An 18,005-nucleotide genomic window follows, 5' to 3' on the forward strand; every position below is an offset into this window, starting at 1 on the left:
ACACCTACCGGTGCATACCGACTTTTATCACGCCTGTCTGTCACCCGTTTCCAATTTGTACGTGTGATTTATCTCTTTGAAATCAATAAATAACTAAGTCTTAAATTGGACATGTATTACATAATTTTTGCACTTAAAATACCAGAACGTTCCGCAGTAAAAATACTTTTGCATTTTTTATTACCGTTTATTATATTCCTAAAAAGGTTTTATAGTAATGTTAGTATTTAAAAAGCTCCATTATTTCTCGTATTTTGCTTATCTTTTATTTATATTGTTTGGTCTTAGTTTTAACGCTTTTTGTAAACAACATTTCTAACTGTAATTTTCGTGTGTTGTGTCGTTCCTCAACATGTTTAAAACTTACACTAGTAAAATGATGATATTTTAGACAACTGTCGAGTTAAACGATTCTTACAAGTAGAATGCATACATTTATTATATTGATTAAATACTATATTAAAAATGTTATTGTCCTCTATATAATCAAGCCAAAATGTTGCGTGCTTTTGGCGTAGGTGGTACTCGTACACGACGCCTCTGTACCGTGCGGAGCCGCGGCGACATTTTGATGCTTAATTACCTTCGTTGTTATTGCTCTTAAAATAAACCGGCCGGGAATTTTATCTGGCGGTAGTCAACGACGTCGAAACGTCGCCTCAAACTACGCTCAATAATTATTTGCTATCCTATAATATAAAATAATGAAAACGGCGATGAAATTAACGTTTTTATACGAGTCAGTGGCATCCGTGGAACTCTATCTTGTGAGTTGGGCACCGCGCGTGCACCAATTATGCGCTCTGAAAAAACTTTATGCGCTTTACATTCTGCAGAAGTTGATTTAATGGACGTTGGCTATGTTACTTGCTAAGATTTCATGATTAAAATCAGAGAAGCGATACAAACATTTCAACACTTTATTAATACAATCAAAACTTAGACAGTGTTTCAAAAACATTACAGCTTAAATATACGTCCTCCATCTTTTACCATAACTTTAGCGCCTAGAGCCGATTTTTGTCAAATCATGGTCATTGAAACATTATGCGTAGGGTTACGAAATGCTATCTTTATCCATAAATAATGAAATACTTATACTGAATGAATTATGGAGATATATGTTTATGGTGAAAAATATAACCACGTTTATGTCAATAATATCAATCAGCGGTGGTAGAAGGGTTAAAACACGTGTTTAAAAAAATCGTTTAAAAAAATCATAAATTCTCGGAGAAATCATTCTGTAATTGTTGTCAAATCACTGTGCGACTGTACGATATAAGTTAATACATGAACATAAGAAAAATATTTTTGCATTTGACAAACTCGTGTCTGTGAAAGGGACGGTCGTGACAAGTCGGCGGTGCAAGGTGACAGTAATTACAGCGTCTTGCTCGCATAGCGCACCCTTTTCTCACAGTTATGCACGTCATATATCGATAAGCGTAGGAAATAAATTAAAAAAATGTGCCCACGAATCTATTATCGCATTGTTAAATTCCATAATTTTACGGAAAATATTCCATATTCCACCATCCAACGTAAAATGTTAGTTTAGGTTTAGATCACCCTTCTTAGAGAACATGATGAGATCAGTATTAAATTATTAATTTAGTAATAGTTTCCTTTATGAATATGTTATAAAGTAAATCATACTCATAGTATGAATGTGAATGTTTAGATGGATGGATGGATGGATGGATGTTTGTTTTTGAAGGTATCTCCGAAACGGCTCAACGGATAATGACGAAATTTGGCACAGATGTAGAACATAGTCTGGAAGAACACATAGTCTACTTATTAAGTTTTTCTTTTAATTCCGCGCGTACGGAGTCGCGGGCGATAGCTAGTTATATAATATTCAAAATAATATTTTTTTATGTGGAAATTGTACTATTTATGTCATATTACGTTTTTTTTTAATTCCGAACGATCGGAGTCGCGGGCGACAGTTAGTACATCACATAAACCAAAGTTAAACTTATTACGTTACCAAAAGATTTGCTAGTCGTGAGTAGATTGCTCATTTGATAGCAATTTTTTTTGCAAGTCCTAAAATATAACAATGTACAGAATGTGTTTCATGTTCCATTTAAAGGTAATAGTGCAAGCTCAGGAATACAGGACTGCGTAGGCGCGCGACGCGGCTTACGGCGTGCTGCGAGCGCCCTCCAGGTAACCACTTCGTGACTTACCGCCGCGTGCACGAACAACAAGAAATAAAAGCCCACGCGGCCGCGGCCGCCTTAAAAATGTTAAAATAAATAAAATGCACACGTCCAGGCTTATCTTGCCTGCATGGCGAGGACAGAATCGGATCAGCGCACACTGACACAAAAAAGTTTCTTTTCATAATAATTTTTTACTTTTCATTTACACAATAAATTTTATGGACAGTGCTTTTTATTAAAATTAACTTTTTAAAATTAAGCTGACGAAAGTATGGTCTTGATATAAGCTCTTCTATGAAAAAAACGAAAATAATTTTATTTTGCAAAAGTAAAATCTGCAGTTCAATTAAAATCGAAAAGTATTCGTATTTATGTTACGTATTATTTTCAATTTATTTACAATGATGTTAGTATGTAGCTTTGAGAAGTAAGACATCAAATTCTGCTGTTGACATGATTAATTACTTTAGATCAGGGGTGGTCAACTTCATTAGACCAGAGATCTACTGCTTACGGACGAAACCCTGTGCGATCTAGCATTTACAAATTTCTTAAAACCTTAAGTGAAAGAGCGTACTTCAATGCACAATTATGTATATTTTTTATTTTAATAAAAAGGAAAACATAAAACTAAAAGTTATTCTTAGTAAATAACTATTTATATTAGTGTAAGCATTGCGTTTGAGCATATTCTGCTACGTTATGTTTTATGTTTTTATATTTCTGCGCTTTACTATGATCTGGACAACTAGCCGCGATCGACCGGTTGGCCACCCCTGCTTTTGATAATTGCGTACTCGTTGAGCTGATAAATAACTTGAATAACGAACTTATAGCCGTTATATCCTTAAGGCGATAGTGAAGAACGAGTACTCAGGCTATCTAAATCATTGTTATTTGTAATTAAACTTTTAGTGCCCTCCTTCCTCATAAATAAATTATTTTAAGGTGATAGTGGCGCTGCTATCACGGTTGGTTCTGTCAAAATATATATAATACTTAGACATAGAAAACACGTAAAAGAATAAATGACATGACAGCTGCAGTACAAACAGGATATTGTGATATTTTTGACGTTGACAGGGGGGCGCTAGTGAGATGTAATCTAGTTTGACTTATACCTACTGGTTCAGATATCCTTGTTGGTCTATGTAGGTAATATTGTTTTAGTTAAAACAATGATATAAATTATGACACGTTCCTACATTAACTGTAGCATATACAATAAAATCTAAAACATAATAAAATAAAAACTTAATTGTTCATGTACATGAATTTGGCTCTGTTTAAATGCATACTTAAAAAAGACTTAATTAATAATTTAATATTAAATATTGTGGTGATTTATAACAGAGTGTGCGATGAGGTTTCATGGCGTGTGCCCGCGGCAGGTGTTCGGACCGGTCGCCCGCTCTCGTCCCGTGCGGTACGGCACACGTAGGTGAACCATCACTATATATATATGAAGAATATAGCCATATACCTAGAGCTAAAAACAAAAAAGTAATGAGATTGAATGTGGATGGCTATAAAGGTAGAGGAAGACCAAAGAAAGTATGGATGGATTGTGTGAAAGAGGATATGCGTAAGAAGGGGGTAAATTCAGATATGACGGCTGATAGAGATGTATGGAGGAGTAGTACATACTGTGCCGACCCTCCATAGGGATAAGGGCAGGTTGATGATGATGATGATGACCTAGAGCTAAAAAATAGGTAATAAGCTAAATAAGAGCACACTTACATACGAGCTATAATGCTGGTAAGGGGTGTCAAAATCTTTGGAGGGAATGGGGATCCGTTATTTGCCTGTAAATCCGTAACTCCTTTGCATAACTTGCATCTGGTATTAATAGGAACCAATAGCTCACATTATTTCCTATTTTTTGTTTCTGATGGTTATTATTAACCTTTAATAATCCCCACCTGTTTGGATTTGCAGGAAAAGCGTCAACAAACAATACTATGGAATTTAAATACAAAATTTTCATTTTTCGGATTTTATCAAATAATATACGTTAATTAATAACATGAACGATCTAATATAGCAGAAAATAATCCGATTTGTTGCATTAACTTGGTTTACCTACCAATCTATTCATTGGCTAACAGAGAATAAAAGCAAAGCTCTTATTAACGAGGCCCCTTGAGGCTCTACTCCGCAACATTGTCATGTTCATTTGAGATCATAATTCCTAGTCCGTTGGATGTAGAATCAAATAATTAAATTCACTACTCACATACGAAAACCTACCTTATGTCATAATTAACACGCTAAAATGTGTATTTTAAAACATGTTTTCGACATTACTAGGGACCTCAGGAAATAAACGTCCACGACTGTACCTTGTAATGTTTTGCATCAATATTATAAAGTTGTTCAGTTTTTTCTAGCGATATATCTCAAAACCCATAATTCTAACAATCACACTTTTGAATATTAAATTCAATTTAAATAAATTGATTACTTTGTTGATTACATTGTACTTGTACTTGATTACTTTGTATGTGAGTTTAGTCTCTTGCTTCTGTCTACTACAAAACGAATTACGTTCTATAATATTTGTAATTGAGGGGTTATTTTTGTAATAATATGATTGTATTCTTTCAACGCTGTCCCGCGAATCAATTCACGCTTGGAGAGTTGTAAGCGGCGTACTTAATGATATCTGCAGTGACTTGCATTTTGCTTACCACTGCATCGTTCAGTTAGCATGTTATATGTTCAATACGCAATATGTGATAGACATCGATTTTATACTGTAATGCGTAAGCCGATGAAAAGTTTGATAAACTTGAGATATTTACGACGAGAACTTGAAATTGACAGTGACGTCTGTATATAGGGGTTTTATCTTTAGAATTTCAAGTTGTTAATAAAGTATATTAATTTTAAAAATCATTAACAAGTAAAACTTTACAAGATCACAGTACACTTCACTAGATTTGGTATTACTGAAACTGCATTGTAAAATAACTTACAACATTTTAATTTAAACGGTTTTTGAATCGAAATTAATTTCTATTTATACTTGTTGAATCTATTTCTGCCGTTCAAATTACCTTGTCCTCTTTATTTCGATATTTTTTTATTAAAACTTTAATTATTAAAATTAGGTAATTCATTAATTTATTTAGGTACCACCGACCATCAGGAGAACAAAGGATGGTATATTTATTAAAAAAAGGTTATTAAAGTGTGGCGCGAGGCCAGGAGGCGAGGCGTCGGCAGAAGCTCACTTAAACCACAAATCCGGTTCCGATGAAGCGTCGACCTCGGGGGCTATACGTTTGTTTTTTCATTCGCGAAACTGTCTTATTTACGCTAATTAACTGAAGTATAAGTTCGTGACTAGCGCTGGGTGAGCCGAGGGGCCGCGAAGGGGCTGCGGGGCCAAACGTGACGCGCGCTCGTGTACCTCTTTGTCATAAGATTTGCACTCGAATAATACAAGTACACACCTCGCGGTCGGACCCTCATGAATTAATGTATCACTGACGTTACTAATGAAACCAACAGCAGATCGAGGTTACGAATGATATATTGCCCGACTGATAGAAGGGTAAGATTCTTAGAGTATATATCCCTTCTATTGCATTTTCCTTTAGTCTAAATTGCTCGGTTTTGAAGAGTAAAGTTTCGTTGAAAAAATAATTTTGAAATTTTATATGAAACGTAACACATTCAAACTAAAAGTGTTTACCATATCGCAAATTGCTTGCGGCTAAAATTAAGAAGCTAAATCCAGTGGCAGATGTTAAGATTCAAACGGGTTCATAATTGAGAGGAAGGTCTATCTATCTTAATATAAACGCACTGGATTAATGCACCCTTCAATAAGCTATCACTTCGGGCTACTTATGCCAACACATCCGCTGTTTATCCCATCTTGATTTTAAAAACCGAAGCGAATTCTTGAAAGGTCTTGCAACGTGCACATGTAACGTACTGTTTAATATGTTTTTATGTTCATTGTCTGATTACAGTGAAGAAATAATAGAAAAGCTAGTGTGTTATTAAGCAAGCAATAAAAAAAAATATTTACATAACTTTTGAAATAAAATGGTTCATCTCCGAAGTTAAATTAATTTTATACAAATACGGTGTTTCACGAACAATTTTGTTCAATAAATATAATTCATTCTATTCTATAATTGTTGGATGCCTGCAGTTATATCGAAAGAATGCGACCGAAAAGAAAAAACCAGAGATTTTTATGTGTACTTTCTGTTGAATATTTTAAACACATTTAAATAACTGTAACGGTTCTTAAAACGTTGTGTTCGTAAATCGGAATTCTTCAGTAATGGTAACAGTTTCTGAGTACCACATGTGACTTATGCGGCGAGCAAAACGTTCTTTATTACAGTTATTATCCGCCGCGGGCGCGCACGAATTATAGAATAACAGGTACAGAGAGAACACACGTTTTTTATCGATACCATAACGCCTGGGGTGGGAGCAATCTTAATATTACATCGTATGGGACAAAAGTAGAAATTATTACATTATTTTTCATGTATATAATATATGTTTTTGACTTCTGATTTGAAGAAAACTTCCCATTCCTTATTTACATTTAGCAGGTAAAGCAATGCCACACGTCAGTTTAATAGAACAATTTTAGGATAATAAAGCAATTTAGTCTAAAATGTAAAATTATTAACGAGTATTCTGTTTTTGCCAAGACAAATAGATGATTGGCGTATACTCAAATGCAAATATATTGTACTGGAATTTTTTCCAAGCTTGAATCGCTACCAAAATTAAGTCAAAACGAATTTCATACATATTAAAGTTAGTCGGCGTAACTGACGCAGCGTGACTGTCCGTCAGTCAGTGCATACGTTCCGCCTCTCAGCGCTTTGCAAGTTGCGTTTTCGCCAAATGCAAATTAAAAGTCGCAGTAACAAAGAGTTAATCGCTTCCTGACTTCAACAGCTCAGATGCACGACGAATGTACTCCGATTGTCGGCTTGCGAATGTCTTAAAGTGCAACCAAGTATATTTCGGTAACTTGGTTCGGTAGCTTGGTTGCTTCGGTTTGAATAATATTTAGTACATTTTCCCCTTTATTCCATATGTGAATTAGATTTGTCTTACATCTAACATTATCGACTACGACCCGATCCGGATTTATAATTAACAACTTTAACTTAAGTCTATTCATAGTAGTAACTAGTATTAACTTAATAGCGTTGAAGAAAGGTAAAAAATAAAATACATTAATGACATATTAATCTGTAACATCACTGTAACTAATGAAGACGGAACATGATTACAACGATATAACAACGACGTGATAGTCGCGAGTTAATTCTGCATAATGACCGGCTGCGCGTGCGCACCGCGACTCCGCAAGATCTATTCCGCAGCTGACAAGGCTACCGGAATTACTGCCTCGACTCGCCTTGAAGGATCACTTAATAGCAGGAGCTGCCTTCGCATGCCTTCTTCGAGTAATTATTTCCGCGCGCACTAGGACTAAAAAATATTCACGGTATTAACTTCATTGGCAACAATAAAATGGCTTTTAAGAACATAGTTTTTGTACCTACGAAAACAAATATAATTTCCAGTGCAAGTCTATTCTGTAAATTTTAAATCTTAACTCTACACGATAAAAAGAACTGGCTAATGTAGTACACAAGGAAAAGGTGTTATGCTCCTTTCATAATTTTATCAGCGCGTATTTTTTTCTTTCTTTTATGATTTAATTGATAGGAGTTTGAGTTTATTCTAAATTAAAAGTACCCCTTCCCTCAATACTTTTATTTAATATATCGGCAAAGTATAAAATATGTTCTGTTTGTTCACCTTATACTTATCAGCTGTCCTTCGTTACTTACAATCAGCAGCACAAAATAAACTGATAGTCCATTGTGAGATGAGCGCAAACAAATCAATCAGGCACTGTCTGATACTGACATCTCTACACCGAAGTTATTATAGAAGTGCCGCCTGTTTGTTCTCGAGCCGTGACTACACTCCGAAAGCGCCACACGTGCGATCAACTGTATATCTATCCATACATATTCTTATACAACTATTATATTTTGGACCCGAGTGTGTTAAGGCTAGATTCCGTGTTTGGAGTCCAAGATATTTTGGTCGTGTTTTCATTGTATGGAGAGGTATCTAATTCTCCGGCGGCGAGGCGCGTCACGACTCATCAGGGTCCGTCGGAGGCTGCACACGACCGCGCATAAATTATAAAGACGCTCCCGGCCACAGCCTCGGCATTCGAATACCGAAGAAGCACAATAAACTAAGCAGGTATAAAGGGACTAATAACGAGTTGCTGATAGCGGCTTACAATTTTTTTATTGTGTTAAGAACGATGATATTTTAAGATCACGCGAAGGCGTTAGTTTAGATTTATACAAGTTTTACTAATGAGTTGAATTCTTATGCAAATACAGTAAACTAAAGTTATAATTATAAAAATCAAAATTGTTTGAAATATTTGAACTTGATGATGAACTTCGCAATTTTTTCTATTTCGACCAGAATGTTGTCCATCCCTGGCACATATGTAAAACGACTACCTCGTGAATAAAAGTGTGGGTGTGGGCAGAGGGTACTGTGTACTGTAGATAAGCCGCATCGGGCGCAGAGGAGCAGGCGAGGCGCGCGACCGCAACGACCTCGCACCGACCGCGCTCCTCGCCTCCGCGCCTAACGTATACTCGCGAACAAAAGTGATTTATAATTATTTATTTTCTTTTGTTTTTCTTATTTGTTTGCTCTAATAATTTTGTAGGCGCGTAAAAGTAAAAAAAAAAAACGGGACTAATGAAATAAGCAAACTGATTAAGAAATTACAAAAAATAACAACTTAAATGAGTGAAATTACTATACATCGACATAGTATTGTAAACCTTACAGATAAGTAAATGAAGGCTATTCTAGAATATATGTAACATTTTTAAACAGTTAAAATTTGTTAGTTTGTTCTTAGTTCAATAAAAACTATTAAAACAATTTTAATACTTTTCCTAGTTTTGATACATGTACCACATAGCGTCGATATTTATTTTCTCTCTCTCCATAACTAAGGTCGGATTGCAGTTATATAATAAATTAAGCTAATCGTATAACAGACACTTGTGTATGCGATGATAGGGCTTGAACGGCGCGTGGCTGGGAACCCGCGGCGCGCGCGCGTTCTCACGGCCTTTCTGACCCCCTCCCCTCGCCCCAACCCGGCAGCCTTCCCCCGCGCAGCCTCCGTGCACAGGCTACAACTGATACACTCAATTTACCTTATATTCGTTAGCTGCAATAGAATTCTATTTCATTTATTTTATTTTGAAGTTTTAGGTTTATATTTCTTGTTTAATATTTCAGGTTTTTAACCTTGGAAAAATCTCTTTAGTTGATTAAAGTTTAGTACTTGCTACACTAACTTTTAGTTTCCAAACTTATTCATAAAAAATGTGAAAAAACACATCGATATTTACTACATAAATCTAGATTCTTAGAGTTACGCGTCATATGAAACTCATCATCAACCTGCCGCTGTCCGCGCGGAGGGTCAAATGAAAGTATGTAACACTATTGTAATGTTAAGTGAAAAATAAATATTTTGAAAAAGTTATTAATGATATTAGATTGCTCACATTTAGAGATGGCAAGCCTCTGCTAACATTTCCTGAAGAAGAAAGTACTGATTGTAAAGCCGATGTCGTTAAAGTGCAGATAAATGTTTGCAGTTTGCGTTGTAACACGGCCGGCCGTGGGAAATGGCCGAGCTTGTAAGCTTTCACCGGCACCGCCAATTCCACGATCACTAACAACGCCTACAATATCTACGATAGCTTCGCGTTTTCACTGCTGAGACACCTGTACAAAAAATATTGCTATCTCTGTTCATTGCAATAAGAAGGTCAGGGTTGATAATATTTCCTTGTCCAGATTCATTGCAAGAATTTTTCTGAAGGGTCTTTCTTTTCTTAATTGTCTCTATTATTCGCTTCATAGTAAAGTCTAACTTTTCCTAACGTCAGTCTTGCATGAACTCCAGATTTGTTAGAAATATGGGCTGCTATCAGTCTTTTAACCATATGTAAAAAGATGTTGATAAAACACTATTTCCTTGCTTAAAACTTATGTCTGTGTACAGTCTGACTCATCCTATTCAAACCGGGTATAAAAACCTAAAAGCTAAATAATAAAAGTATAAGGCGTTAATAATTCATTTTTCACTATAAGTGTTTGCGATGATTACGAAGCATCTTTGTATGAGCCGGACATGAATTTTTTTTATCATGAAATTCATTTTGCGAACATTGAATTTTCGCTTAGCGAATACGTCGTCGGTTTCCCACGACACAGGTGCGCGGGTAATGGTTACAAGATGTACTAGCGGGTATTCTGGCGGTATTACACCAATGCAAACTTTTTTTGATGAGTGTACAACTGAAAGCATACCATCATTGATTAAAAACAACATACACTCAATACAATCAAGTATATGCTAGAATTAAAACATAATCGGGTATTGTTCCTGGTAACTTATTATATTTACAAGCAGTAAGCGGTAGAGATCGTATATGAGTGGACACCGCACCACCATTAATTGCATAACAATAATCCGATGCATCGTCTCCGCTTTTATCTAGGATGAACTGTGCTCGAATGCGTGATTGTTTGCATTATACAGATTAGCTACAACCTAGAGACTATTTTATTATTTTATTTAATTTCAATTGCAAATAAGTCGTGCTTAACTTTTTTATATATTTGACTAATCAGCACACTGCTTAGTGTGAAAATAATAACAAAACGAGGTTAATTAAAAAAATCTAAGTTGTTTTACCTTACCCCAGACTTAAAAACGTTCAAAAATAAGGTTAAGGGTCAGTCAATTGGTTTTTAAACCTAGTTCTCTATGTCTAAAACATTTATGTTTATGAAAAACGCTTGATTATATCTTTTCATAAATTATTATTGTTCTTTTCACGGATTCTACTTAATGAAATGGTATTTTCCTTCATTCAATTATTTTAACCAGTTTTATAGCTTAAAAAAGATTTCTACTCTCCGCTATAGTGGAATTATTCTATGGATGAATCTCCATTGAGTCTGTGGTCTGCGCAAGCGCAGGCGGTTGGCGCACGTCGCGCGCCTTGCAGATGCAATCTGTTTGCTTTACGACCGTGTGAGGCGGCAACCTTTATACCGCCGCCGCCTTTACATTTCATTATAACGTAGAACACGACTCAGACGTATATGTGATCTCCTTGATGTTAAGTACTCAATATTTACGGCTTCATTATCATTATTTATTTAGACCCATCACACAATGCCGTATGCAATCCTGGTATTCGGGGAAGCAAAAGTGTTTAACAGTCTAGCGCGTTTATCTACTATTTTTATATAGTTTTACAAAAACAATAATCGAGGAAAGTCATAATGTAATTCATCTATATTTGTATGTATGTAAGTCTTACTGGTTTTTCATTTTGGTTTGAATCTTTTTTTTGTAATAAACGTTCAGTTGCTACCTTAAATTCCATGTCATAAATAACATCCGTAACAGACACGTTGCAGAGAACAATTCACATCAGCGTGTTACAGAATAGGTTTCAAAGAGCGTATTCTTGTCAGAGAAAAAAATTAACATAAACACGTCTCGCGTTGACTTCCATAATGGCTGCTGGTCACGCTCGGCCGGCAAACACGTGCGGTGACGTCACACCTGTGTTCGCCTGATGCGCCTCACATCATTAGCTCTGGTTTACCGTAGATTTTTAAAACATTAACTTTGGTACAAAAATTAAATGACATCCAATAAACTAAATGTGGTATAAAAATAATAGGTAAAAGTATACCTTTTTAAAAGATGAAGTTTTCTACCAAGTCTTGTGAAATTGATTTTACGGAACTTAAAGGATATGAATATTTTGTACACTCAACATAAGCTTCTTCGACACCTCTTTTGCATAGTGGCTGGAGGGTGGCACGGCGGGGCTCGTGCGTGGTGCGCTAACAAAATAAACAAAGCGACTCGACTCAAATTAAGCGAGATAAGTCTGCAAAAACATGCTTCGTGGTATCGTGGCTACCTGCAGAGCGCACGCCAGGACCTTATTATAAGGACACCGCATTGTCTGCCTCTAAATCTGACGCGCCTTCGGTCATAAAAAGAGACAGATACATCATTCGCTTCAAGAAGAAAAGGAATAGAATTCTAAAACTTAGGGTTATGTCAAAAGTTGCCGCAAAGTCGAAACGAGTTATTTAAATTCGGCGGCACGGCGGACGGCAGGCGAGTCAGAGCATTCGTTTTTTAGCAATATCTGTATCATTACTAACGTGGAGAATTGAAATTAAAATACCAAAGCGCATCACGCGAATATTACTTTCGATATGCGTGTGCGCAATAAAGCAATCAACGATACTGCGGTAATAACACCTCGACACTCGTTCAAGATCGAATTCTTAATATTAATTGATGTCCGCGGCCCGCGACGCCGACGGTCGCAGTTCTGCGTCGCAGCCTGCGAGCGTTTATGCAAAACAGATGCTAATTCAATTTGCACTTGTGAAGATACTGACTTAGTAAATTCAACGCTTGATGTTCCTTTCACGACACCACTCCTATTGATTTTGCATATTTAATATAACTACATTGCTGTCTTACACGTATGAGAAGACTATTGCTAGTGTAATAAACAATGAAGTTTTATCTTCATATTTATTAAAACACGGTATTTCATTTGATGAAAAACATAAGCTTTAATTTTTAAATAGCCACACTTTCATTTTTTTCATCAAATTAGATAGCAAAATGGTCTAAAGGGATTTGAGAGATAAGTAATGTTTTATTACATAGATGCTAATTTCATCAAATCATATATTTATGCTTTACATCTCTCTAATATTTTAAGATACAATACTTTAAACTGATAAAACTCTTTGTAGATATGACAACACCTTGAAGGAAATATTGCGGGTACATCATTTTATTTTATGAATACCAACCATTGCTGATTCGGAAGGACATTTAAAATAAATAAAGACCATTATAGTAAATTCTTACATTACCATTAAACTTTACACGCAGTGAGTTCATCTGTATAGCGTCATAACACGCGAGCGAAGTCACCGCAAGCGAATTGAAAAAGTCAATAACATCAGCACAAATCACGTTTAAGGATAAATTAGCGAGTCGTCGCCATGCGATGTTTCGCTGCCGTTTTAATTACAAAATCAATAATTGAATTGCGAACCCGAGTTAATTGATTGCCCCATCGATAACGTTATCGTCGTGCGTGCATCTCAAAATATCGTAAACAAATAAAAGCGTTCGCATTAAATGTGGCGGTGAAAGGACAGATGTCTTCTTTTAATTCACTTTTTGAATTTCAAAATTAAAATCTAGATCAATAAATTAAGGCCATTCTACTATCTAAGTACATCCAGAAAAAGTGTATACATACTTACAGTGTTAAAGACTGATGCGTAATTAAAATATCTTGATTACTTAAATTTTATGAAAACGATAGAAAATTAAGGTTATGTTTGTTAATGGTACTTTGACTATTAAATTCTGAGTATATTTAAACTTTCAACTGTTATTTATAATTTTTTTCTGTACTAGCACCAAGGCACTGAACTTTAAAATATTTACTAACTTATATAGAAACGGCTAAAACACTCACGTATATATATCCGGTGTCGTCACCGACTAGTTTCGAGCCCTACGGGGGCTCTTCATCAGGGTGAGTGGGATTGGTATTATTTCGCGGACGCGGCCCGTCGCTCACTGCGCGCCTGCGCTCTTAGGGCGCGTCTTGAGGGGGCGGGGGGCGCGGGGTGCGCCGGCGTCGTTGACGAGGTTGATACCAAAGCAGTGTTGGTGTTGTTATTAGCGTTTCCGGGGGCACAAAATGTACTGATTATATCCACAATATCCTCTTCAGCACTGTTGATGTTGTGTCGCGCCGCGTTCATTAAGACGGGTTCCCATGTACGCGGCAGAGCCCACCCCTTGTCTCTGTTGAAATTAGGTCGACGACCTATTTCAATAGCCTCCCGAAGCTTCCGAGACACGAAGTTCCTCTCACGGGCCAGCACTTTAACTTTGTCGAACCTAATATAATGCGAGGTTCCGGAGTTAAGTGCGTGATCCGCAACCGCCGAGGTGTTGCCGTCTAATTTACGCATACTGCGGATATGCTCAGAGAGTCTCGACTTTATATTGCGCCCCGTTTCGCCGACGTAACTTTTACCACAGTCGCACGGGATCTCGTAGACACCAGGACTATCTAGGGGATCCCGGTCCTTTGGAGATCGCAGAAGTTGTTTGATCTGTGTCATTGGGCGGAAAATTGTCCTGATGCTGAACCTACGGCGTAACAGGTGTCCAATTTTGTCCGAGTCTATTCGGTAACTCTACCGAGTTACCGAATAGCGAACACGACCAGCAAACCACGGCCTCAGGTTGCAGAGCGGGTCCCGGTCTATTTACCATTTATGCGAGGGGTTACGGACAAAATTGGACACCTGTTACGCCGTAGGTTCAGCATCAGGACAATTTTCCGCCCAATGACACAGATCAAACAACTTCTGCGATCTCCAAAGGACCGGGATCCCCTAGATAGTCCTGGTGTCTACGAGATCCCGTGCGACTGTGGTAAAAGTTACGTCGGCGAAACGGGGCGCAATATAAAGTCGAGACTCTCTGAGCATATCCGCAGTATGCGTAAATTAGACGGCAACACCTCGGCGGTTGCGGATCACGCACTTAACTCCGGAACCTCGCATTATATTAGGTTCGACAAAGTTAAAGTGCTGGCCCGTGAGAGGAACTTCGTGTCTCGGAAGCTTCGGGAGGCTATTGAAATAGGTCGTCGACCTAATTTCAACAGAGACAAGGGGTGGGCTCTGCCGCGTACATGGGAACCCGTCTTAATGAACGCGGCGCGACACAACATCAACAGTGCTGAAGAGGATATTGTGGATATAATCAGTACATTTTGTGCCCCCGGAAACGCTAATAACAACACCAACACTGCTTTGGTATCAACCTCGTCAACGACGCCGGCGCACCCCGCGCCCCCCGCCCCCTCAAGACGCGCCCTAAGAGCGCAGGCGCGCAGTGAGCGACGGGCCGCGTCCGCGAAATAATACCAATCCCACTCACCCTGATGAAGAGCCCCCGTAGGGCTCGAAACTAGTCGGTGACGACACCGGATATATATACGTGAGTGTTTTAGCCGTTTCTATATAAGTTAGTGATAATGTCTCACGAAAGTTTGAATAATTTAAAATATTTATAATGCGTTTGGGTGTATTCTTAAAGTATATAATATAACGAGGAGTAACTGTTTCTCGACGATCAGGTCGCAGTTACGTCCAGCAAAAACTTTGCTGCTGTCTCCGGTCACTTGACGTCATTAAAAATGCATTAGTACGATATAAATTATTTTATTAAATGTCGATTCACACCTTTACATCCTTTACCGCCGTGTCTAATACGTGGCCTTGTACGTCTTATGTCATCGAAAAATTAACAACCGTAACATTTTATGTTAACCGATTTTTTTATCTCTGATTTTTGAATAGAACGAGAGGGTGGCATTTTGACAATGGAACCAACAGCATTCAAAGGTTTTTCATTTATTTTGTAAAGCAGTGGTCCTAATACAAATATTTTTTACGACAATCGTCATAGTATCGTCACCAACAAAATTTGCATTAAGTTTTTTTTTCGTTATTAGGCGTAGAGTACATCAAACATCTCACAGGAGGCAGAGTCCTAAGAAATTGTAAAAATTTTTGTGGATTAATAAAATTTATTTTATTTTATTTATTTTCTACTAATTTTGACATAATTGACGATATGAAGGCGATTGTCACAAATAGTCTGCTAGGCGCACAGATCTTAAATGACGTAAAATATCCTGTTGTTGCTTACACACTTGGCTTGATCACAACTTATGTATGATTTAGCATAAAGCTGTGTTTTCACACGTCGACTTTATAGCATATAATTAAAAGGCTGCCTCACAATAGCCGGTTCCCGAAGCGTTGTTACAACAGTGTGCATTCGCTATTAAACTTGGTCCAGCGGTTGCTTTATTGCAGTCTTTACGAGGGTGTAATTGTCGACAGTATCCACGAACAATATTTGTAATCCTTGAACGCTTTTTATTATCCGGTGAAATGTTATTTCAGAAGTGGATTGTTAAGTTGACTAACATAGTAGTAATACATTGAAAATAATAACGGAAAAATAATAATAGAAAAAGACATAGCTACTGATTTAAATAAAAAAATATTTGTGAGCGCGACAGTACTCCTACCAAGGCTAGTACGACAGAACCATTATTTAGGAAGCTATTCTTTTTACACCCTTGTATTATATTTACAGCGATATCAAACCCGATGAGTGTGCATTTAGCAATTGAGTATCTAATTGATCTATTAAAAATAACTGCAAACAACTCTGAAGACCATCATTCTAATATCTTTATACAGTACTATATATTTGAATATTACTACAATATTGAGCATTTGTAATTACCTCGTGATTTGCTTGCTATTGAAGTTGATATTAGCCCTGAGGGCGTAACCGTACTCTACTTGTAAAGTAACAGATCAATTCAGACCTTCTAAGTAATTAACATCTAATTATAATCGACTGCCTGATGTTCCGGCTGTTAATTAAACAAGTAATTGCTTATAATTATAATTAACTTGTAAAATAGTAGTTACTATTGTTATAATGTTCGAAGCCTCTTCATTTAATATTTCACAATGTTATAAAAGTTGTTATCTATATCTATCTATAGATAGAGCAATCTTGTTCTAAAAATAACCACCGATGAGAATATATTTTAATTAAATTATAGTTCAAGATAACATATTAACCTTGATGTGATCTAGTTTTAAGAATGTATAAATATTTAAAAGTATGTAAAAAGATTTTAAATATCTAAAAATATTCTTATTTTAATTGGCATATAAATTGCAAATGATCTTTGACCGGGCTATAAATAAAGCACGATTACGTTTTATTGTGAGTTAGATCGATATCAGTTATTGAGGCAATCTACATCCAAGTTCGAATCCTTGTAGCGCGATAAGGTAGCGGCTACGGCGCGGCTGCGAGCGGGCGCGGACCGTGACAAATAACATTGGTGGTCCATTGTCCGTTGCCTAACGATACGTTACGGAAAATGCACAGATTCAAAAGAACCGATATTCGAACCCATTTCGGTCATGGCCCGTGGAATGAAATGAAAGAGGTAATTTTTTTGATCAGAAAGTTTTGTTGGTTATTCGTTTATTTTTATACGAAGCAAGCAAACAAGTGGCTCGTTGATATAACCGAAATATATACATTTTGGATAAGCTATTAGAGCTGTAATTCTAATTCATTAAATTTATTAAGCCTATAATTTCCTTCTAATTTATTAATATTATCTATCAAAACTTTCCATTCGCTTGAATGAACTTTACACTATCCGACTTAAGGATCATCTTTAAAAATAAAACCTTTTATACTTTTATTACGAGTTATTAATTGCAAGGCGAGGTATAAAGCAATTAACTTACTAAATTTTCATTTGTAAGATGGAGATATAGTATTTTAATTATCGAATACCGAGCCAGGCGTGCGGTGGGCTGCGGGTCGGTGCGGGGTGGAGGAGACGCGCGTGTCGGCAGCGCAATCTATCGGTGGCATCTATTCAATTAGCGTAGGAACAATGGAACCGCCTCGAACATTTCTTCGCCGCTCGCCCGTGACTTGACATCCCGGCCATACTTTTAAACAATAGCTTTTATGACGAAGATAAAATACTTCACATATACATA

At 36.8% G+C, this 18,005-nt stretch overlaps 1 protein-coding gene across 1 annotated transcript; it reads left to right on the forward strand.

The window, feature by feature from the left end:
* The first annotated feature begins 14,729 nt into the window (after positions 1 to 14,729).
* LOC123721590 lies at positions 14,730 to 16,327 on the forward strand. The gene is made up of 2 exons (XM_045680703.1): positions 14,730 to 15,282; positions 16,299 to 16,327. The coding sequence occupies exons 1-2, from the start codon at positions 14,730 to 14,732 to the stop codon at positions 16,325 to 16,327; spliced, it is 582 nt and encodes a 193-aa protein (XP_045536659.1).
* The last annotated feature ends 1,678 nt before the right edge of the window (positions 16,328 to 18,005 follow it).

The sequence above is a fragment of the Papilio machaon genome, chromosome 13 (genome assembly GCF_912999745.1).
Source record: "Papilio machaon chromosome 13, ilPapMach1.1, whole genome shotgun sequence".
Taxonomy (NCBI): Eukaryota; Metazoa; Arthropoda; class Insecta; order Lepidoptera; family Papilionidae; genus Papilio; species Papilio machaon.